At 46.1% G+C, this 23,599-nt stretch overlaps 2 protein-coding genes across 4 annotated transcripts; one reads left to right on the top strand and one right to left on the bottom strand.

Moving 5' to 3' along the window:
• The first annotated feature begins 367 nt into the window (after positions 1-367).
• LOC118080042 (high mobility group protein HMGI-C-like) lies at positions 368-7,297 on the top strand. The gene is made up of 5 exons (XM_035104974.2): positions 368-460; positions 2,883-2,966; positions 4,972-5,019; positions 6,808-6,895; positions 7,233-7,297. Exons 1-5 carry the CDS (start codon positions 368-370, stop codon positions 7,295-7,297), a joined length of 378 nt encoding a protein of 125 aa, XP_034960865.2.
• A 4,794-nt stretch (positions 7,298-12,091) lies between these two features.
• Positions 12,092-22,988, bottom strand: C2H3orf18 (chromosome 2 C3orf18 homolog). 3 transcript variants are annotated; one of them, XM_035108060.2, is made up of 5 exons: positions 22,911-22,988; positions 20,066-20,465; positions 19,259-19,284; positions 18,784-18,913; positions 12,092-16,134 (listed from the first exon to the last, which is right to left on the bottom strand). In XM_035108060.2, exons 2-5 carry the CDS (start codon positions 20,297-20,299, stop codon positions 16,063-16,065), a joined length of 462 nt encoding a protein of 153 aa, XP_034963951.2. In that variant the 5' UTR covers positions 20,300-20,465; positions 22,911-22,988; the 3' UTR covers positions 12,092-16,062. The 3 variants fall into 3 exon arrangements, with proteins under 3 accessions (XP_034963951.2, XP_060127512.1, XP_060127513.1); XM_060271529.1 differs by lacking the exon at positions 22,911-22,988 and having other exon boundaries at positions 20,066-20,549; XM_060271530.1 differs by lacking the exon at positions 12,092-16,134 and having other exon boundaries at positions 18,740-18,913.
• Positions 22,989-23,599: the final 611 nt, after the last annotated feature.

The raw sequence follows: 23,599 nt of genomic DNA, 5'->3' as shown, positions 1-23,599 counted from the left end.
TTATGGTAAGTTGTTGTGTGGAGCCTTCTGTGGGAGCCATGCAGGAGAACATCCCTGAGCCCTTTGGAGCTAACACAACCCACAGATAGGTGCTGTTGAGAGCCTCCATAAAGACTTTGGGACTTGCTGAGGATGGAAGGAAAAGGCAGGAGAACATGATGATACTTTGTCCTAAGATTCATCCAGTGGGGTATTAAAAAGCCTCGAGGGGAGTGCTCCGTCAGATGTGCCTGCATCCCTCCTTCTGCAGCGTACAGCTGAGAACAAGCAGGGTAGAAGTGGGATTGCTCACTCCTGTTCCTTTAAAAGGCTGCAGCGTGGGGGAAACCATTGGCTGATCATCTCCAGAGACTGGTGAAGTGCCGCTATGAGCAACATTGGGAAGCAGGCGGGACCAGGGTCCACTGTTCCAACCGAGCTGCCCAAACGAAAGAGGGGACGGCCGAGGAAGCAGCCGCAGGTAAGTGTTCAGCCTTGGTACTTCGCCTTCTCACCATGTTAAGATTTATAAGAAGGAAGCTGATGGCAGTTTTTAGACATAAAAAAGCGGTATTATTAGAATGACTAAACTTAGGTGTGACCCGCAAAACAGTTCGGCATGTCCAGAGAGCTCTAATGTTTGTGTTCAAGGGCTCTTTTTTCTACTAGGCAAGAAATTAACCTGTCTACTGTAAAGTAAGGGACTGGTTGATTGTTCAACCATAGCTAAACTGGGAAAGGCATATCTAGCAGCATATCTTACAGCTTCAAAGATGAGCGGGATTCATTTCTTCAGTATCAGCTGCTGATACTGAGAATGACTGAGACAGGTGGGGCCACCTTAACAGGCATGTGAAGGGGCACATCTTATGTAGCCAGGGAGGTCTCCTTGCCTTGAGAGATTGGCTGAAGATTAGAAAGGGAAGGGCAAAAGGTCTGGAGAAAAGGTCTCCAACCCCCATTCCTTCTTGAAACCAGGAATTGGACTTTTTGCTGACTGGGGTTGATGCAAGTTGTAGTTGAAAGCATCTGGAGGGCACCAGGTTGGGGAAGTCTGGGTGGCATCTTAACCTGGCTTGCAGGCAGATTGAAATGCACATAAATGCAGGGCAATTGCTTTGTGAGCAAACTTGTACAGTTTAACATATGAATGGCAGCTGTAGTGCCACAACTTCGGGTGCTGTTTGTCGCTGGCCTGAGCAGTCTGAGAAACTCCCAGCCAGGTCTGCAACACTCTGCCAGTGCCACCAACAAGAGTGGGACTATATTCCAGCTCCTTGGTATCCCTGGGTTTCTTCAGGCTTGCCAATGCTGGTGCACTTTGAGGAGGGATGAGACTGGGAGGGTTAACACTGTGAGACAAAATTAGGGATCGACTGCTGAATAATACTGGACTGCCAAAATGACCCTAAACATTTTGATGTGCAACATGGAATGACTCAATTCTAGGTGGAGGATGAGACATGTTTGTTTATCTGCTGACTTGTATGCCCTGGGAAATCCTTTTTTCTCGCCATACACCTGTTTTTAAAAGGAACTGAAATTTACATTTGCACTGCTGTTGCCCCATCCTGGAATGAAAATGAAGTTGTTCTCACAACATTCTCCTCAGGGTTCTCTTTTGCAAATATTGATGTCAAATACTCTCTTGAAGTTTCCTGGTCACTCAAATGTTCTCTCGATATTTGCGAGTTGATACACTGCAGCATTTGGATCGTAGTCTTTAAATATCTGACAGCATTGCTGCAATGCTACACTTAGTATATAGTAGTGGTTTTCATATCTTTATTTTTATTTTCAGGGAACACTTTCTATACCTGTCAAGGAACTGTTCCATGTTGCAAAGGATTCTGGGGCATGCTCTAGAGTTCATACTCCAAATGGAGCAGAATTCACTGTTAGAACATCCTAGAATATACACCAGGGTTCAGCAACCTAAGGCCCATGGGCTGGAAGCGGCCCGCGGAGGTCGTTTGACCAGCCCCCAAGCCGCCCCCGAACCGAGCCGCCCGCTCGTGCACTGCGCTAAACCGGCGCAGCACGGAGCAGGGACTCGCTTCTGCAGCATCAAAAATCGCGTACGCAGACGCCACAAATCGCAGGCACATGCACAATCCAGCCCACAGAGCGATCTCCGCAAGACCAATCCGGCCTAGGCAAGATAAACCTTGCTGACCCCAATATACACAGTGTCCCCCTATTGCTGTTCAGCACAGCAGAATATCGATACAGGGCCGGATTTAGGTTTGATGAGGCCCTAAGCTACTGACGTTAATGGGGCCCTTTATATGTCCAGCTGTCCTTTGTCAACAACAAATTGTCAATGTTTTTTGTGTTGAATATCTGCTATATGGTAATTTATGGACCTAATGGGTATCTAAAGCCATTTGCAAATAACCCAAGGCCCATGGGCTGGAAGCGGCCCGCGGAGGTCGTTTGACCAGCCCCCAAGCCGCCCCAGAACCGAGCCGCCCGCTCGTGCACTGCGCTAAACCTGCCCCCGCCCCAATATCTTACTCAAGTTGGCACCCTTGTACTTGGGGTAGGCCTACTGCAACCAATTAACTCAGCTATCTTAATTAATTTCTACTCTGAGTGTGACTTAGGCTGCAACCATAACCCTATTTAACTGGGGAGTAAGTCCTACTGAAGTCAGTGAGACATACTGTAGGTTAGGACTGTCCCTCCTTTTGCAGCTATCCATCTAAGAAATTGGATATAAGCTGTTCCTTATTGTTTGCCCTGATAAAGAGCTTATTGCTCAAAAGCACTTGGGTTAATAAAATTCCTGTTCGATTTCTGGTTGCTTTTGTTTTGTGCTGCTGCTGCCCTTTTAATGTGTGTGAAACACACGATCTTTGCTCTGTACTGTACAAGTAAATGCCCCTTCCCTATCCAAACAGGAGCCTGTTGGGCCATTGCCACCAAAGAAACCTCGTGGAAGGCCAAAAGGAAGCAAAAAGCTGAGTACTGGGAGTGGACAGATGGTAAGAACCAGTGACAGAAAGAGCTTTCATGCTGATTGGCACTCAACCCATATCCCCTAAGAAGGGAGAGATGGAAGGTGTCCATCTTTATTATTATTATTATTTTCAAAATTTTATTGACATTATTAGCACCTCATTTATTAGTTGGGCATTGCATCAAACCATATAAAAAGCTGATAAGCAATAAATTGTAAGAAAAGCAAATGGTAACACACCAATATAAATCAAGAAATCGATACTTCCCAAGCAGATGTGGATGGTAAATATTGAGCATAAGAAATAAAATCCCAACCAGATGGCATAGAAATGTTCTGGGTCCTCCAACCTCCTGGAAACTCACAATTTGTGTGTGATTCCCCCCCCCATAGCCAAATTCTATAGGTTCTTATACCACACAGCCAAATGCAGATATTTCGCCCTGGTCATGGGACCGAGACAGCTCTGGTCGCCTTAACAGATGATCTCCGTAGACAGCTGGATCGAGGTGGGTCGGGACTGCTGATTCTTTTAGATTTGTCAGCAGCCTTCGATATGGTCGATCACGAACTTTTAGACCACCGCCTTGCTGACGTGGGGATTCAGGGCACAGTCCAACAATGGCTGCGTTCCTTTATCTCGGGTCGGAGACAGAGGGTGGCGCTAGGGAGGGAGTTGTTGCCACGGCACTCCTTGGTGTGTGGAGTCCCGCAAGGCGCAATCCTTTCCCCGATGCTTTTTAATATCTTTATGTGCCCCCTTGCCCAGATTGTCCGAAGGTTTGGGCTGGGTTGTCATCAATATGCTGATGACACCCAGATCTATCTGTTGATGGATGGCTGCCCTGCCTCAGCCCCGGACACACTGACCAGGTGCTTGGAAGCCGTGGCTGGATGGCTACGTGGGAGCCGACTGAAGCTAAATCCTTCGAAGACAGAGGTCCTCTGGCTGGGTCGGGACAACTTGGAGCTGGGCGGCCAATTCCCATCTCTTGCAGGGGCTCAATTAGTGCCAGCGCCTTCTGTCAAGAGTTTGGGTGTAACCTTCAACACCTCCCTTTCCATGGAGGCGCAGGTTGCATCCACAGCAAAGGTGGCATTTTTCCATCTCCGCCGTATCAAGCAGTTGGTCCCTTACCTCTCTTGCCCTGATCTGGCCACAGTGATCCATACGACGGTCACCTCCAGGCTTGATTATTGTAACTCGCTCTATGCGGGGCTGCCCTTGAAGCTGACCCAGAAACTCCAGCGGGTGCAGAATGCTGTGGCGAGGCTCCTTACGGGGTCCTGGCAGCGGGATCACATTCATCCAGTGCTTTACCAGCTGCACTGGCTCCCGGTGGAGTACAGGATCAGGTTTAAGGTGATGGTTTTAACCTTTAAAGCCCTATGCAGCTTGGGACCCTCATATCTACGGGACTGCCTCTCCTGGTATGCCCCGCAGAGGACCTTAAGGTCCACAAACAACAATATTCTGGAGATCCCGAGCCATAAGGTGGCTAGATTGGCCTCTACTAGGGCCAAGTATTGGCCCCAACTTGGTGGAACGCTCTTTCACAGGAGACCAGGGCCCTGCAGGATTTGTCATCTTTCTGCAGGGCCTGCAAGACAGAGCTGTTCCGCCTGGCCTTTGGGTTGGACTTAGTCTGACCCCTGCGTTTTTCCTCCCTCATGGCTTGAATTTGACTACTCAAAATGAGGCTGCATTTTAAATTTTAATACTGTATTTAAATTTGTATTTTAATTAATTGCTTTTTATGTTTTATTGTAATTTTATTGGTGTGAGCCGCCCTGAGCCCGGTTCTGACTGGGGAGGGCGGGGTATAAATAAAAATTTGTGGCCTCTTTCCTAAGAAATCTCTCTCTTACACACACACACACACACACACAGAGAGAGAGAGAGAGAGAGAGAGAGAGATGTTTAGGCACTGCACTTTGAGGAAAAATATGTAGTTTCTCATTCCTTTGCTTCTGTGACCACCTGTTGACTAACTAAACAGAAGGTTCTTTTTGTTTCTCCATTATTGTAGGTATGCACCTCGGTTGAAAAAAGGCCCAGGGGTCGACCACGGAAATGGGTAAGTTAAATGGAATCAAAAATGCCTTTTTTAAAAAAGTGGCACCTGATGTTCCTAAAGACTGATCCCATAAGCCTGGGATCAAGTTACATCTGGGGAGTGACCAAACTCTGGGGAGAAGAAGAGCTAGCACATCCATTCACACAGCATATTTGAGACATTTGAAATTGCTCCTCATCAATAAGGCTGTGAGGTGTGCAAGATCAACACGCATGCAAAATCAACAGGGGGAGATTGAGAACAAACTTTAGTATCAACCAGCAAAAAGAATGAGCCTGAAATCTTGAGGCAAGCCACTGTGCTACTGATGGATGGACCAGCAGCCAATCTATTCCAATAGCCTAATGGAAAATGTTGCCCTCCAGTTGTTCATAGAATCATAGAATTGTAGAATTGGAACATCTACAGGGTCATCTAGTCCAACCCCCTGCAAGGCAAGAATCTCAACTAAAGCATCCATGACAGATGGTCATCCAACCTCTGCTTAAAAAACCCCAAGGAAGGAGAGTCCAGTACATCTGGAAAGCCACAGGTTCCCAGTGTTGATCTACATGCTGTTTAAATCCATTTTTTAACCATCACTCCTTAGCAACCAAGAGGACAGCTGCAGCCCTAAACACACTTATTTGGGAGTAGGCTCCACTAAACATAGCAGGACTTCCTTCCAAGTAAATATGAACAGGCTTGCCCTAAGATTCTTCATCAGTTAATGCCCTCATTGCTTTTACTTTGGGCTCTGTAACAATTGATCTATGCTCCTATATGGAGATAGACGATGTTTCTCAACAACAGAACCTAGTAATCTGTTAAAAATTGTATCACCTCCCCTCCCCCTCCCCCTCCCCCACATTTCTAGTATTTCAGTAAATTAGTTAGCTCCTATCACCTGTGCATAGAGATCTCTTATTACCCATGTTCCGGAATGGTCAAGGCAACTTGCAGTTTTAAAAATCGTAAACAATACCCCATACTAAAAATACAAACAGGAGGGGGCTGTTTGCTAAATATTCAGAACCGTCACAGTGACTAGCAGTAAGACACCTGCTGACATAGGCTGGCCTGTGGTTAAACTGCCAGCAACACAGAGAGGGGGAAAGGCTCCGTCGTGACTCACACAACATAGCTTTGCAACTGTATATCTGATACACTGCTGGAGACCATGTGGAATCTGAAGCAGAAGGAGAGGTTTGTTACCGTAATACCTAAGCCTAGGTCATGTCCACACCATGCATTTAAAGCACAGCATAGGAAGGGTTGGCAGAACAGGTAAGCAAACAGGTGCAGAACAGGAGTGCCAACTTGGCCCCATAACTGTGGGTGCCCACAGCATGCATGGCCCTGGCACTGAAATTTGTGGGTGCCCAACCCATTCATGGGGAATTTTGTGGGTGCTTGGGCACCCTGGGCCTCAGGGAGTTGTCACCTATGGTGCGGAAAGTGGTGTTTTGGCGAGGAGGGTAGGTGGGTTTGGTGAGCAAAGAGCTTAGTGTGGAGGAATGAGGGGCTGGCAATGTGTAGAGATGGTTGGCAAGCAAAGCAAGCAGGGTCACACCCCCTATCAGTGTCACAAGGCCATCAGAAGAGGCCCTAGTGGATCAGACCAAAGGCCCATCTCATCCAACCTCCTGGGGCTGCTATGGGAAGCCAGAAGCAGAATTTGAGTGCAACAGCCCTCTCTCCATGTGTCATTCTCACCAGCTGCTACCAATGGGGCCAGAAAGAGCCATCGTGGCTAGTAACTGTCAGTAGCTTTATCATTCATATCAGATGCTTACATTTCTCTTGCAGCTTGTTGTCCAGGAGGAGGAATTTCAGAAAGCTAGCATTCAAGGGAGGAGCAACCCAAGTTCTAATACATCGTGCTCTGCCACAGAAGGTTTGTGGCATTCAAGTGGGGCTTCTGCAGATAACATGAGAATCAGCCCTTGCATAAACGGGGGTGGAGGCACCATAGTGCGTTGCAGGAAGCCGCTCATCAATTTTTGTTGTTGCTGTTGTTACGGTTTGAAGTTAAAAGGGAGAGAGACAGAAGAGGTGTCACCCTGCTGCCTGTTAGGTCGCTTAATCATGTGACCTATGAAGTAAGCTTGATTTCTAAGAAAGCTGATGTAGATGCCACCTGATAAATGCCAGGGTGTTTAACCTCACTTGTTTGAGTCCATTTCCTCTGCTGTCGTATCGTTTCCCGCCTCTACGGCGCACGGTGATGTCAGCTACAGCCACAGACTCCTTTGTGATGGCCTCACTTCCTGCCCAGTTCTGCGTCGGGTTTGCATAGTAGGCAGCTTCTTCATGCCACTTAAAACCACGGCTGCAGCGGGTTGCGCTTTCCTCTTCTGCTGAGGATAGCCACATTCATGCGGCACCTCCTGTCCTGTGCCATTTGATAAAACATAGATGCAAAAGGGTGAAGCAACAGAGTGAGTATTGGAAAAAGATGACAGGCCCATTTATTGAGCATTTGTCCTGATTCGTTTTGCACAGGGTTTATACCAGGCATCCCCAAACTTCGGCCCTCCAAATGTTTTGGACTACAATTCCCATCTTCCCCGACCACTGGTCATGTTAGCTAGGGATCATGGGAGTTGTAGGCCAAAACAACTGGAGGGCCGCAATTTGGGGATGCCTGGTTTATACGATGTCACCATCAAGTGGCAGCTGCCAGTGCTTTTCCCATTAGCACTTTTCTTACCACAGACAAATCCTGTGGTTGGGGCAGGGATTTCTTTCTTGGGGGGCAGGGGTTAGGAAGGTGCACTTTATAATGGACATATCACCACCAGCATCTACCCAGATGGGTGAGAGATGTATGCCAAAAGGGTGATAGTCTCTAAGTGAGATATATAACCCAACCGATCCAGCACAGATCTGTTTTTAACCAGGTAGTCAAGGCCAACTTGAGGGGTACCACCTGATGAGGCCCTTCCAACACTCACATTCCCCCCCATTCCAATGCAGGCACTGCAGCTTCCTGACTGGCCACCAACACCTTCCTGTCATGGAAGAGGGGTGGGTCAGAGGGCCAAGTACCTTTCAGGGCACTGGGTCTAAAGCAGCTGCCTGAGAATGCTGAGTGTTGCCTTAGGCCATAGCAGTAATCCTGTGCTCACTTCCCCACTGAATTAAATGGGATGTAGCCAGCCAAACTGTGCAGGTTTTGCAGCCTATGCAGTGAGGTCAGAAATAGTGGGGAGGTTTCCCTGGAAGGTGACTTTTAGTCCCTTGCCAATTTTCCCCTACTACAGTGTGCTAGGATAACACATTTGGTTCACGTGGGGAAATGCCCCACAGCTCTATTGGCAATATTCCATCAGAACTGACTGTACTCCCAATAACATACACCGCTGCTCCAGAATCTTCTGTCATTCACAGAAGACATTTCAATATGGAAAGGGTTGCCTGAAGGAGGAAAGTTTTTTTGGGGGGGAGCTAGTGTTTTAATGTACTCTTTGTCTCATGCTTTCTTTAGGCACATCTGGAAAAGGAGGTCACAGGATCAACAGAAGTACAGAACCCAGTAGATCGTTGGACACCTCTCCAGCTATGGTTCAGCAGCAGACAGCTTGTTGATGTGTCTCTAAAGTAAAATATATTACCATCATAGAGTTGGAAGGGGCCTTATTGTTTGATGTGGGAAATCCAGAGCTAGATCATCCCCAACAGATAGCCTCTGTTTGAAGACCTCCAGTGATGGAGAGCCCATCACCCCTCCAGGGAATTGGTTTATATTGTCAAACTGCTCTTGCCATCAAGAAGTGTTCTCTGGTTGGCCATTGTGGGATCTTCCAACTCTTTGTTCTAATATATTAAATTCCTTCTCTGCCCCAACTGTGTCAAGCAAATCCCAATGCTTGTTCTGCCCCCTTCCTGTTGATATCAGTTTTTGCCCAGTCCAATGGCCATCTCTCACAAGATTGACACATTCACTTTTAAAATGGTAGGTTTGGGCTGAAGGAAGTTGATTAGAGCTCATCAGGGTTTGCCTGGAATGAAAGTAACATTGTGCTCTTTAAAAACCTTTTTGTGCTGTGTCAGGATGAATGCTCACACTCCCAGAAGGGCAGGATATGAAGTTTAATAAATGAGAAAAAAATTGAACGGCAAATAACAGCAGGCTCCTACGTACGATTACTCAAAAGTCCATTGGGGTTTATGTCATAGGAACATAAACTTAAATCTGTAGGCCTGAGTTGCGTAGAGAATCACTTCTTAGAGGCTTGATGCTTTATCATAGAATTTTGGGTTTTGCCCATAGGAAATGCTGACTCGCCACCTTTCCCCATCTACTAAACACCTGCTCCATCAGCCTCAGCTTTCCTCTTCTTGCCTAGCTAGTAGAGATATTCAGGGAAAGAAGAAGAGGGAGGTCACCCACTGCCACCTGGCAGTAGCCTTGGGAAAACTACAAATCCCAAGGACCACCACAACTTTCCTACTGGTACTCAGCATAGTAATACAGCAAGGGGCAGTGGGAACAGACCTCTGTCCTTCTTAGATACCACCGTTGCTCCTCCCACCACACACACTGGCCAGGAAAATAAAGGAGGAGATAAGTGTTATGGAGAACTGGTGAGTGATAGGAAGAATGATTTGGAGGCTGGGATGATTGGCAGGGGAGTGGAAGGGGAGCCAGGATTTTAATCCAAGCTGCATTAGTTCAGGGGCTTGAAAAATTTGAGTGTCCTTCAAGGCAGGCTTTTATGAGCCCCTGAAATTATTCTCTGAGTCTAGCTCAGATGGATTTCACCCATCTCCATTTACTTCCAACAGTTATTAAGCTACTGGTGTTGGAGCTAAGTTAATACCACAGTAGCCACAAGGGGAAAGTTGTTTCTGTTATTCCAGAGAAATGATTGTCAATTCAAAGCCACCCTTGCGTAGTTTATGGCTGCATGTGGAGGGAAGCAAGAGGTCAACATGCCCTTTTTCAAAGAAGATCTGGAAAAGTAACCCTTGGGTTGCCCTTGGGTTAGGATTCTTCTCATCTCTTTGGTCCAATAAAGGGCTGTTGTTCACCTTTTCAGCATGAATGGTTTGGACTGCAAAGATTGCCATGCAATTCTAGTGTACCTGCTGCTTCTCAATGAAATCTTTGTTTACTGGAAACAGTTGCAACCTTCCTGTGAGCAAATGTAGCTTTGGGATAGTGCGGGCACCCCCAAACTTCGGCCCTCCAGATGTTTTGGACTACAATTCCCATCTTCCCCGACCACTGGTCCTGTTAGCTAGGGATCATGGGAATTGTAGGCCAAAACATCTGGAGGGCCGCAGTTTGGGGATGCCTGGGATAGTGCATCATGCTGTAAGAAGACTCTTCCTCAAGAAATAGATTAGTCCTTGATTTGTAAGAACAGGCCATTTTTACATATTTATCACACTGTAAGGGGATTTGAAACAGTGACTTGGGTTGCCTACCTCCTACAGCACCAGGGCAGCTCTCAGGAGAGAGCGAATGTGTTGTTTTCTGTGCTGCAGTGCCATCTAGAGAGTGGCACTGCAATTATTCAGCCCAACTGAACCAGCTAGGTGATCTGGGTCACTAACTTATAGCCCTCCAGATGTTGGACCCCAACTCCCATCAGCCCCAGTCAGCAAGGGCAATTATCAGAGAAGGTGGAAATGTAGTCCAACAATATGTAGAGGGCAACAGTTTTCCCCACCCATTGGTTAAAGAAACAGAAATCCAAATATAGAGGTTTCTGTTTATTGTACAGTCTTATAACAGGGTTGGGGAAGCTGTTGCTCTTCAGATGTTGTGGACTCACATCATCCCCAGCCAGCATGGCCCTAACACTCTGCTGTTTGTCAAACCCTGAATGCCTTATCCTCATTTATATGCTGCATTTTCAGATGGGCATAGACCTCAAAGATCCCTGGACTTTCTTATGAAGATAAGGGCTTTGAAATGCAGCAGGGCAAAAACAGCTGAGAAAATTGGGTCTATGTTTATTCAGAAGATCACTGCTTGAGATGATGCAGAAGAAAAGCTGGGGCCTGTTTCATCTGAGGTCTAAAAAATTTGGGGGAGCTTTTGATAACTGATACTGATCTACTGATAGAGCAAAAAAGAGGGGGAAGATTATGCCTTTAGGGGTGGGAAGTGGGGGGGGGTCTTTGATTTCTCTGTTAATAAGCCTGTATCTCCAACACCACCTTTTGGTTCCTAATTCTCTTGGACTTTGTGCTTTCGTACTAGTTGTGATAAGCACAGTGGGAGTGTAGGACATTTGCACATCATAAAGTATCTGAGCTTTGACTATTTGAATTGGCAAAGTATGAAGATGGCATGCAAAAGACAGAAATGACTATGGCAGCCCAGAGTCAATGGTTCCTGTGAAACACATAGAGGTGACTTGCCGCCTTACATTTTTAGATGTATACAGTACCTTAAAATATAAAAACATTACTGTAGCAAACAGTATCAAAGAGGCACACATGGCAGGGATCCGGGATTGGCTGAGGCTTCCTGTTGAGTGTTATTTATTTGTTTGTTTTAAATTATGTATATAGGCTGCCTTTTGGAATGCAGCTCTTCAAGGCAGCTTTGCATTCTTAAGAATGCAATGTTGACTCAGAATAAACATTTTTACAGACTCTCTCCCAAAGCAATAAAAGAACACTCAGGCCAAAATACAAAACATATTTTCTGTAAGTCTGGAAGTTCAAAGGAAAAATCCCAGCCCCCAAAATGCATTGATCATGAATAGGCCACATAAAGCAGGCAGGACTCCAAGACCTTGCAGAATGTCTGAAGCAAGGTAGCCTTCTGGAGAACAGCTGTTCAGGAGTTCCAGAGCCATGGAGCCACCCCAGAAAAGACTCCCTTTCTTGTGTTTCCCCAGACCTCGCTGATCTAAGTAGTGGGGCAGGTTAAGAGATCTGCTGTTGTAGACCTTATAGCCAGCACTTTGAATTTGACTAAAAGAACACGCTTGCAACTAGCGCACCTCAAAATTTCCTCCAGGTGGTTGGGGGGTGACCTTCCACACCATCCTGGTGGGTCCCAAATAGAGCAAGAATTATCTCCCCTCCTATTAGCATACACCTCTGTTGAATCAAAAGTCCTCCCATAAGCGCAAGGACACCAACTGTTTTTCACCCTATGAGTTTACTACCGAAAGCTGTCACATTCCAGACAAAACATTGGCAGCCACTTACCAAATAATGCTCTTCAGGATCAGCAAGCAGAGCAAGCAAAACACACGCTTGATTTCACATAAATATTTTAATAACGTCTCAAATACAGGAACATATTGCAATGGTTATCCTACATTACGCAGAGACTTCCAAGTACCATGTAAGAAAGGGCTATTGCATTTGAAGAATACGGTGGTACACAAGCTTAACAAATACCTGCACTGCCCTTTCAGTGAAGTCACCAGCACTACATTATTGAAAGCCTTCCAGAGGCAGAGCAGAAAGGAACTGGTAATAATATCCCATTTCCTTTCCAGAACCATTCATACTATATATAGCATGCCCTTCAGAAGCAGCTCATGATCAAAGTGCACGTTTGTACCAAATATGCAGCAAGTTAATCACTCAGCCTCTATGTTTTCAAGTGCCTGAGAATTGCAAGGATTTCAGTTAATGGCACTTCATGGAGCATATTGTTGCCTTTGGAAACAAATTTCATTTTCCAGTCATGTTTTATTTTACTTTTTTGCTTCAGTGATGAGAATGCGTAAGAGCCAATGCTGTCAGTGAGAAAAGGAAACCCAGCACTGCAAAGAATAGAGCAGCCTTTGCCAACCAGGTGCCCTCCAAATGTTTTGGGGATATACAGTACTGGCCTGGGTAGGTGGGCATTGTGGTCCAAAACTTATGGAGGGCACTGGGTTGGCAAAGGATGGCGCACAACTTCTGAGTAGCAGCTGCTGCCTGCTAAAGAACCATCTGACAATTCAGTGTTGGAGGCCTTACTGCCAACCTCCAATGCCTCAATATACTTCACCTTATAAGCTACAGCCTTATTGAATGCCATCAATACCAGCCAGGGTTGCTGTCTTATAGATCTGGGTTGCAATGGAAATTGAAGTCACAGTGAAAGCTATCGGTGAATTGTAGATTCAGCTGAGCCCTTGGAATCCTTAGAGAGTATTTCTTTCTTGCTTTCAAAAGGAGTGTCAAGTAGGACTGGTGGAGGGAATTGTGTTACTGGCGTTTGTGTGAATGCCCTCGGGAAATAATCATTGGCTGAGAAAGTTTTCGTGATCCGATGTGATTATATACATCCCCAGAGTGAAGAAGATACATAGGGAATAGGGAGACTTAACACTGGCTGCAAAGTTCTAATTCATGGAGTTTGACACTTTATACTCACGTCGCCAGTCACATGCATTATACACACACGTTTTACAGGTCTAGAAAAGACCTGAGTGGCAAACTGCATGCACAGGGCGGGGAGCACATACAGTGACAACACATCAACAGTACCGCTCTGCATATGTCAGACCATTTACTCATCTGCATGACAGCAGAGCATCTTAAATCTATCATATGGATCCAACTTGACATGATCACAACCTGCCTCTTGCATGAAACAAGTGTGCCAAGCAAAAAAAAAAATTGTCAAGGGAGGAAAGAGAAACTGGGTTTAGAAGGTAAAAGGATTGGAATGAGTCCCCCCCCCCCCCGCTTCCCATTTTGTTCCCAATGGAAACCGAAGAAGGTGACAAAAGTGAGTTTCGGATACTGTAGCTCCCTTGGATACTGTACTCCCTTGGATACTCCCTTTCGGATACTGTAGCATGCAGAAGAGAACAGCCAGGATACTCTCATCCCCCACAAACACTTCAATATGAAATCCTACTTATACTGCACCACACTTTCCTGGCAAGCAGCACACACATAAATAAGTAGTTTGTGGTTAGCTTCAGAACCTGCACTAAAGTGCATAGATAGCCACAAATGTCAATACTTGCACAGTGGCCCTTCTACGCTTCACTCCATCTCCCATCCTCCCTGACCATTGGTCATGCTGGCTGGGGCTGATGGAGGAGCTGTGGTCAAAAACATCTGGAGGGGCACAAGGAACTATGATGCTCAACTGCACAGTGATTGTGGATAGCAGAAGGGCTTTTTAACTGCCCACGCTTTGGCTTTTCTCTTTGTACACTAATGACATCGTAGGGCACCACCAACTGCCGGCAGCAGGAGGGTCCAAACCAAGCTCTCCCTTTTCCCATCAAGAAACACTGTCCCCTTGATTATACTTTGATGTTTGCTGTTATCCTTCTTGACTGATTTGTTACAGCGGTTTCATGTAACAGCTTTTTGGTTTGTCTCCTCAAACGCGGAGATGGAAAGACAGCATAGGAATCTAATAAGTATGTAAATATCAAGAGGGTTTCGGAAACAGGCATAGACACAATCAGACCACAAAGACTGACCTAAGGCAGCTCCTGGCTGCTACTGCAATTTCCTGAGTATGTAAGCCACCACTGGGGAGGAGAACAAAACTATCACACAATTCTAAAAGAAAATTTCAGTGTCCCAAAATATCCCTGTTAAACCATAAGGAACCTGAGCTCCCAGTAGAGACAGTGTGGGGCTTCTTTGCTCAGCACATGACCCTTTACATCAGCATCACTATCGTTCCCTTGTGTTCTACATCAGCCTTTGCCAGCCTGGTGCTTTGCAGACATTTTGCACTACAACTCCCATCAGCCCTCAGGCTGGCTGGGGCTGATGGGAGGTGTAGTCCAAAACATACGGAGGACATCTGATTGGCAAAGGCTGTTCTAGAGGAATGGTAATCCCCTTTCTTCCTTGGTCCTATGCTGAAAATAAGGGTGGGGGGCAAAACAAAATCTGTATTCTACACCCCAAGACCTTCGAGCATTCTATTTTTAGTTGAAAGCTGGGATATAAATTATCTTAACATATATAAATAAATAACAACACTCTCCTCCCCACCCTAGCAGGAGTGTAAAATAAAACTTACATGTACTGAGGTTTGCCTGCATTGTAGGATTTGATTTAGTAGCTATCACAAAATTTGGAATATCTTCAGCATGGAACACAGAGCCAGGTCAGAACAAGAACCTAAAGTACAAAATTGTCCTGCGCTTTTTGCTTTTCTTGTAATGTTCTTGAATATTTTCAAAAGAATGCAAAAAGAACCTTGAATGCAGATCCTGGGGCAGACACAGATCAGGCTTTTAACTGTTCTGTATGGACATGAACCCATATCTGATTAAGTATATGGAAGAATATGCATGTGCACACAATACTCTTCCAAAAGCAACTGGTCTTCAGCTAAGGCTCACTGTCTTTGGCTGAAGAAGGATGGGATAAATCATCTCAAAATCCGCGAGTTACATATTGTTGCTCCTACTTCTAAGACTCTCCCTTTAGTTAAGTGCTCAAGAGAGGTAGCCCTTCTGATATGGGAGAGTCCCCAGCTTCTAGAAGCCACAGTCTACAGCCTCATCTTGCAAATGGTCCTCAAGGTGAGCTAGCTAGAGTACCTGCGCTGGAGAAATATAATAGAAGGTCGCAAGGAAAATTCTGGACCTTGTGCTCATGCTTAAGGCCAGCCTCTTATGTGCATGAGGAACATGAGATGGAACAACCAGGTGCACATCATAATATAGGCTTGTGTCCAGATGACAGAGACAACTGCCCAGGCTTCCAGTGTCAGGAAGATGCACCCACATATCTGAGAATGAGAGTCTATTGCATGGAGTGGATTGGGTTAACCTGCAACACTCTGACGTTAGGATACTCTGACAACAACCCAATGGAGGAAGGCCTTAGAAACTGATGCTCTCGTTCCTAACTCTAGCCTGTCACGATGCATGTTCTTATCAATTTATCTCAGATAACCTTGCACTTTTCAGCACACACCGCTTGGTATTGGCATTACCAATCAAGTGCTGAGTGAAGTAGCATGGGCTTCTTGGTGGCAACAGATTCCCGACAGGCTTCACATTGGTTCCTGGCACCTTCTCCCCCAGCTGGAATCACTGGTCACTGTCCCTGGCAAGTTGCTAGTTGGCTGGTGTCACCCTCCTGCCTCTCAGACTCAGGAAGCACTGCTCATGCATTGATGGCGTTTGCAACGTCTGTGAACACAAGGCGACTAGGTCTCTGGAGCACCCCTTGATTTGTCTGTAACAACAACAAAAAAGAAATCGGAAAGAGACGGTGGTGGAAACAGATTTAAGAAGGAATTTTTGTCTACTTTACCCTCATCTGCTTCTCTGGGACCTGTAAAATGTTGCCCTCAAGAGTCCTATCAATTCGTTGAATTCTTCTAAGGAAAACCTGGCTTGGCAATCCTATGACAGAAGTACGGTAATAGTGGGCCAGATTCTTAAAGGTCCATGTTATTGTAAAAGTAAAAACACGACTAATCTCTTGCTCTCTGGTGCCCTGGGTGGCAGAAGTGGTTGTCCACAAATAAATATGGTTAGGGGAAGAAAAACGCCAGGTGGGCAGGGAGGGAGAAATGAAGCAAAAATTGAATGCAGGTGTTGCAACTGCCACTGTCATGGCACTGGACTTGGAATAGGAATAGGGAGGAAATCACACTAGGAGAGGCCCCTGCAGTACCCGCCTCACTGGAGTGTTGTCAGGAAGGGACCCAAGGAGCTGGCACTGCCAGGTTCTGCTTTGCCTGAGGAGGTAGCCTTACCCTCCTCTGACTTTTCAGGAACCCCCACTTGGTGGCACCCAATCACTACCACCCTATAGCCAGGGGCAGCTCCAGGTCTACCAGAGCCATTTGCTATTTCTAAATGTGTTCTACTTTGGCTTAAAATCCTGCTAAACTGCCTCAAAAGCTGTTTGTTTGTTTGTTTGTTTGTTTGTTTGTTTGTTTGATTATAATATTGCAGAACTGATTTCATCATGCTGAACCAGTAGCTCATAATCTCCTTAGTTATCAATATGAACATGAACAAGTTCTTTGCTGGCATGAGCTTGTCGCTCTGATCACGAGCCAAGATAATTTTCTCAAAGCTACCAGGATTTCTCTACTGATCTATTACAGGATAGGTTCAGGTACAAGAGAAGGGTCTACTCTATTCCGTTCCCGCCACCTGCACAGAAACATACCGGATCTTCCTGTTCCCGCTGGCTAAGCTTTTAGAGAAAATGCGAAGAGAAAACAAACATACATTGTGAGATCAGCTAACGCTTCTCCTTTCCTCTCCTTCTTTACGGAAGCCATGGCTCAGTTCTGGAACTTGTTTCTCTACAAAAGCTTAATTTGAAGCATGCAGAGCAATAGTAAAGATTTCTTCTGAGCATTTGTGAAGCGTTCCTCCCTTATCACTTTTTAACACAACATTATTTTTGCAGAACTCTGGGAGTTGCAGCCAGTATAGGTTCCACTCTACTGTATATCATCTTGACTTCAATACATGCTTTACATTAAACGAAGGCAGAAGGTAGGTCAGGATCTAATGGACGATTGCTGGCTATTTGCAGAAGATTAAAGGTAAAGGTAAAGGGACCCCTGACCATTAGGTCCAGTCGTGACCGACTCTGGGGTTGCGCGCTCATCTCGCATTATTGGCCGAGGGAGCCGGCGTATAGCTTCCAGGTCATGTGGCCAGCATGACAAAGCTGCTTCTGGCAAACCAGGGCAGCACATGGAAACGTCGTTTACCTTCCCGCTGTAGCGGTTCCTATTTATCTACTTGCATTTTGACGTGCTTTCGAACTGCTAGGTTGGCAGGAGCTGGGACCAAGCAATGGGAGCTCACCCCATCACAGGGATTCGAACCGCCGACCTTCTGATCAGCAAGCCCTAGGCTCAGTGGTTTAACCACAGCGCCACCTGGGTCCCTTCATTTGCAGAAGATTAGCAAGGTTTTATTATTCTCAAGGGTGAAGCAGCAGCAACAGAAACTCTTTACTCCCACAAATTATGTTGCTGCAAAGTATTTTTTTTAATTGGCATCTCATGTATGTAAAGCAGGGGGACCAGGCATGTATTTTTGAGTGAAAGAACTTGTGAGTTTGGTTCTGGTGCTGATCGCAAATTCCTGGGCTGAGCATATGCTCAGAGGCATCCAGCCGGCCTGAGATACTATTTTACACCCAACTGTCATTGGAGAACCTCAGAGTGCTAGTAATAAATAAAAAAACCACACACACGCCCAAGGAGATCCTGCAGGCCTGGTCACCCCTGCTTTACATACATGAGATGCCAGGTTCAATCCCAGAAACTCTACTTAAAGAATTTATGTCTGAAGAATTGTATCTTAAGCCTTGGAGAGCCACTGCCAGTCAAGAGCAGGCAATACTGGGTTATGTGGACCAATGGTCTGATGCAGTATAAAAGCAGTTTCACACATTTAGGACAAGGATTATAGGGCCATTACAATTGCCATCTAAACAGTTCAGCTGAACAAATTAATCTTCCAGGTGTCTCCTGCATCCAGGTTCCACTCAGTTCATTTTATTAGCATTAGAGGTTGTGATCCTTTGTGCACTTACTCAAAGCAGCTCCCATTGAAATCAGAAAGGGTGTGTGTGTGTGCACATATTGTTGCAATAACTTCAGCTAATCCTTTATAATCACTTACAGAAACCTTTTAATTTTGGCACTAAAATTGACCATAAATCCCAATCCCATATATGTACTTGGAAAAAGGGGGGAGAGAGTCGTGGCTTCAGAAGGAAAAGCAGCGCAGAAAATCCTCTTCTAACCTGATGTGGGTCTAGCCTGGAGCCATGCAAGCAGAGATGATCACAATATCCCTTTAAGATACCAAACTATCAATGCCTGGGGGAGGGGGGGGGAATTACCTTATTCTGTGAAGCCTGCAAAGAAGCAGCATCTCTGCCATGCTCCAACAGCTCTTGTTCCAGCTCATCCTGTTCTTCAGCAGGATCAAAGTTGTACATGGGCATGAGCTGATGTCGCAACTTCTCTAGTCTGCCGAGGGGAAACGGACAGTGAAAACTACACCACTGTGAAGTTATCAGACTGCGCAGGAACATCAACGTTCCAGTTTTTGCTCAGCAACCGTTTAGAATTTAAGCACTCTGAGCAGGGACCACATCACCAAAGTTGCATTTAGTCTGAAATCCTATACATATGTACTTGGGAGAAAGATCTCATTGAACTCAATGGGTCTTATTTCTGAGATTGCTTTAATGGTACAATCTTTGGCTTGGTTCAGTCTCTGCTGCCTAAATGCAGAGGTTATTACAGAAGATTTTCAAATGCAGAAATAACCAGGCTCTAAATATTGCTTTACCAACAGCAAGGAGCACTTACCGTTTTCTCTTCCTGATATATAAAACCTAGAAAAGCAGAAAGTTGTTGTAAGTACTGGAGAAACCTTTTCACACCAATTCCTAGGAAAAACAAGTACTGTATACTCTTTGGCATGCAAAATTAGATTGAGTTCAATGGGGGCTTACTCCTAGGAAAGTAGGTGTAGGAAGAATACTAGGAAGAACAAGTTGGAAACCCGGTTTACTTTACCTCAGTAAGAGGTAACTCAGTAACTAAGAGAGCAAACCTAGACATACATAATCAGAAGGAAACCTCACTCCCAAATAAGCCCATATTGGATTGCAGCTTAATTTACAGTGCAACCCTTGGAAGTAAGTCACACTGTGTTCAATGGGCCTTACTCTCCGGAAAATATTAATGGGATTGCAACCTTAGGCTGCAACCCTATACACATGCTTACCCTGGAGCAAGCCCCATTGAGAGCAACATGACTTACTTCTAAGTAGACATGCACTGGCTTGCAGTTAATCTCTGAAGCCAACCCTATAGCTAGACTTAATAATTATTCCCTTTTCCTAGGAAATGGCAGTTCTGGGCTTTTGGAGGGAGGGGGTGTCTTGGGATCTCTAACAGAGGATTTTAAACACCCAAATGAGAAAATAATTCCCAGGGTCCTTCGGTGAAAAGCCATGCCATTTAAACTGATATATGATCAAAGTAGACTGGTACCTAAGGACTGGCCCAGTCTTAGGCATTTTTGTACCCTACTTGAAATACTGTAGTGGAGCTCCTGAAGTAAGCAATCTGCAGCCCTCCTGTAGGAACCATGAAAGGACACCATCTTACCATAGCAACAGCCAACCCTATCACAGTGATGATGCCGAAGGACAGCAGCATGGTCCCCATGCCAGAACCATTGCCAGCCACATCTGGAATTTTGGTGCTGTTAAAGCTGCTGGTTTCAGGGGTCAGCGTAGCAGTTTCTGATCCAGTCCCGTCCACAGTCATCCCATGGTCTGGCTCGGAAGTGGGAGTGCCACTGTGGTACAAAGTCTTCACAGTGGATGTGCTATAATTCATTTTGGGCCAGAGCTTTTGGTCGTCTTGATTGATGTCTTGAACAACCAAGTTCTTACTTTTCTGCTGCAAGGTGCATTTCCTTGCCTCTTCAGTCAAGAAGCCTGATGGAAAAGCTCTTTGCTTGCATTTTCTTTCATTGCTCTTCTGAAGTCCTATTGGCTAATCTCTAGCAATAGAGGGGAAAGGATAAATCAGTCATTACCTCCCAAGTTATCCTTACAGCAACCCTATAAACTAGACTGGTATTCTTAGGACCATATTATAGATGAAGAGCTGAGAAGGGAGAGCTGCCTAAGACCAGACCAGCTCATTTATGGCTGAGCTGAAATCTGAACAAAACTCTTAACCACCTTACAACACTAATTCTGCAATCCTAGGCACATCTCCCCAGAAGCTAGTCTCAATTAATTCCTTTTTTAATTTGAACAATCTGTTTTGTTAGGAAGGCTATACTATACTTTACCTACTCAGCTCAAGCCTTCTGGATGGTGGCATGTGCTATAAACATAGATGTGAGTCAATAAAGTAGAAATAAGTTTAGCTGAGTATCAAGTAACTCACCAGGTGGCCAGCTGACCTTCTGGAGTCTCACATGGTCTAGTCAGCTGACCTACAGAAGTATCATGTGAGTGAACTTGGGTGTGGTCAAGCAACAGGGACACAGTACATGAGGTGCCTTCAAGGCAAGACTCAATAGCAATATCCCACTCATGTTATTAATCGTTACTATTGCACTTTTGGCTATGAAACTTAGTTACCATCAGATCAGTTCCCCTGAATTGAATCAAGTCATTTAAACATATTCTCACTATAACAATATCCTGTGACGTTAAGTTCGAAAAACAAACTACATGTATGCATTGTGTGAAGCACTTCCTTTTGTTGCCAAGTTAGTTTTAATGAAAGAGCATGAATTCTTGAATTTTAAGAGAATGGCTGTACAACCCTAGGCATCTTTACTCAGATCCAAGTCTCACTGAGTTCAATGGCATCTTCTCCCAACAGGAGGTAGTGGGCATAAGACTGCAGTTATATTTTATCCCTGGGCACTCCATACTATTTGTTACTACATTAAAAAAAATGCCATTGAAATGTCATTTTCCCCTGTGCTAAAAGTTCCTAATGATTAAGCCTTTCTTCTCTTCCAACACTTGCCCCCCCTTTTTTTACATTTCCTCCTCCTGCCACACCATGCTTTACTTTTAAATGAGAAAACTAGAAACACACCCTGCACATATATACCGTACCAGCATTCAGGTGCTATGCATGTTTATTCAGCCGTCCCACTGTGTTCATTTGGACTTACTCTCTTGTAAATGTGCAGCGCATTGCAGCAGCCTCAGTTTTATTTTAACCTTCGAGAGTTGTTTTTAACCAGACACTATTTTTGCGTTAATATTGCTACAGCTGAGTTGTCATCAGAGCTGACATTTTCAAAGAACTTTCGACCATGACCACAACATCCCATCCCTAAGCAGCCCCAACTACTTTGAACCTCACCCATCATAGTTCATATGTGGTTAGGACTCTTTCCCCCATCACTTCAGGTGTCCTTCTTTCCCTAGCAGAGGAGCATGCTCATGAGAATGAAAGAAACCAGGAAAGAACATTGGGACACTTTTTATATAGAAGTCTATTTTCCAAAGGAAACTCCACTTTCCGGCCACACCCCCACTTTTCATTCACTTATTCAGTTGCTCTGCACTGTAGTGAGAACTGTGTGGCTCTATCATGAATTTTCATTTCCCAAGATTGATTATCTTTGTTATAAATGACCAGCATGGTTTTTTTGGGTGGGCGTGGGTAGGGAACTATTTACGTACCTTATTCCCAAAGGCCCTGTTGAACCTCGAGAGGAATTGCCCGCTTGGCTGGGGCCTGGAATGGAAGTGCGTTTAAGCACTGAGAAAGAGAGAGAGTCAAAGAGAAACTTTGTCCGGACAGAGCTCTGCTTATTGCAAGGGATGAGTCTGTTCCCAGCCACTTCTGAACTAAATCCAGCTCCCCGTCCCACTTCCCAATGTGACACCGAGGGAAAGGTACAACACATAACGGATCTCAGGGAACCGATATTTTTTTTCCTGGGGTGGCTGGCGCTCCTCCCGACCCCGACCCCCACCCACCCCGGTGGCCTGCTTAAGAGGTCAGTGCCGTCCTCCTCGCTCCTTGCCGGGCGCGCGTGGCCGTGCCGGCCCCGTTAGCAGCAGCCTAAACAAAACCATGACGATGACACCAGCACTTACGGAGGCGATCGCCTGGCAAGGAGGACCCGGGTCCCTTGCAAGTCCCGGAGACGTTGGCCTGCTCCGGTTGGGAATGCAGCCCCCCGCCCAGCCCAGGATCGCGGAGGCCAGAGAGGGAAGGAGACGGCAGCCCCCCGCCCCCTTCTTTTGAAACTCTAGCGGAGCCCCGTCTGTAACTTGAGAGAGTGGCCCTGGCGAGGAGGGCAAAGAGACGAGGACCAGCCAGGGGCGCTTGTGCTGGACGTGGAAGACTCTTGCCCCCCTCTCCCCTTTCCATGCAATGGCTGCCTAGGCTGGGGACCTCCGCACATCGCTCTGGTTGCTGGGAGACTGGGTTGCTCCGGGGGCTTTGCTGCTATTCGGATTACCTGCACTGGAAAGCAGGAGCTGCTGCTGCCATGGTCTTACTTGCCATTGTTTTTTCCCGAGATGCTGGGTGAAGACCTCCGTCCCTCCCTCCTGTCACCGGCCCTCTTGATGCTCCACTTTGATCTCCCCTTCTTCCTGGGATTGGCCAGTAGAGGACAGCGCCGTGGCTCGGGATTGGCCGGCAGGGATGTCACTGACAACGGGGAGATGCCACCGCGAAGAGATGGGCTGCAATGCGAGCCCTGGAGATGAACGGCGAGAAGCCTGGATCCGGGCGCGTCTCGCGGTCGGCAGAGGGAAGCTCCCGTGGCCGGCAGGGCGATGGAGCAGGCGCTTGAGCCGGTGAAACGTCCACTAGGGTTTTCCTTCTCGGGAGCTGCTGCCCCTTATCGCTGTGCCCTTGGCCGGGGCAAATCCATCGTCTGGTGCAAAGTGGTCCTCGACTAGTCAGACTGCCTACTCTGCAGGACTGTATTTTACCGCCTACGCTCCTCCAAACCCACCCTCGAATTCCCTAAGAATAAAGCAATGAAGAAAATGCGTATGTGTGGAATTGGCGGTGGGGGGTAATTTTCTTTAATGTGTGCAACGTGCATTTGCTGTTGTTTTAACTACCTTTGAGAGGTGGGTGCTCTGCCCATGCTCAGAGGCTCCATCTCATGATTTTTACAGTTGTCTCTTGCAAGAC

Source organism: Zootoca vivipara, chromosome 2 (genome assembly GCF_963506605.1).
Source record: "Zootoca vivipara chromosome 2, rZooViv1.1, whole genome shotgun sequence".
In the NCBI taxonomy this organism is placed as follows: Eukaryota; Metazoa; Chordata; class Lepidosauria; order Squamata; family Lacertidae; genus Zootoca; species Zootoca vivipara.
The sequence above is the reverse complement of the archived record's forward strand: the minus strand, read 5'-3'. Positions and strand labels throughout refer to the sequence as shown.

Bases quoted from the DNA above. Each gene is read 5' to 3' on its own strand.
- LOC118080042 (XM_035104974.2), top strand. From the start codon at position 368: ATGAGCAACATTGGGAAGCAGGCGGGACCAGGGTCCACTGTTCCAACC. The intron at 461-2,882 runs GTAAGTGTTCAG...CTATCCAAACAG, and splicing joins GGCCGAGGAAGCAGCCGCAG to GAGCCTGTTGGGCCATTGCC. The intron at 5,020-6,807 runs GTAAGTTAAATG...TTTCTCTTGCAG, and splicing joins GGGGTCGACCACGGAAATGG to CTTGTTGTCCAGGAGGAGGA.
- C2H3orf18 (XM_035108060.2), bottom strand. From the start codon at position 20,299: ATGAATTATAGCACATCCACTGTGAAGACTTTGTACCACAGTGGCACT. The intron at 19,285-20,065 runs GTAAGATGGTGT...CTGCTTTTCTAG, and splicing joins TAGGGTTGGCTGTTGCTATG to GTTTTATATATCAGGAAGAG. The intron at 16,135-18,783 runs GTAATTCCCCCC...TTGTTGTTACAG, and splicing joins TGCAGGCTTCACAGAATAAG to ACAAATCAAGGGGTGCTCCA.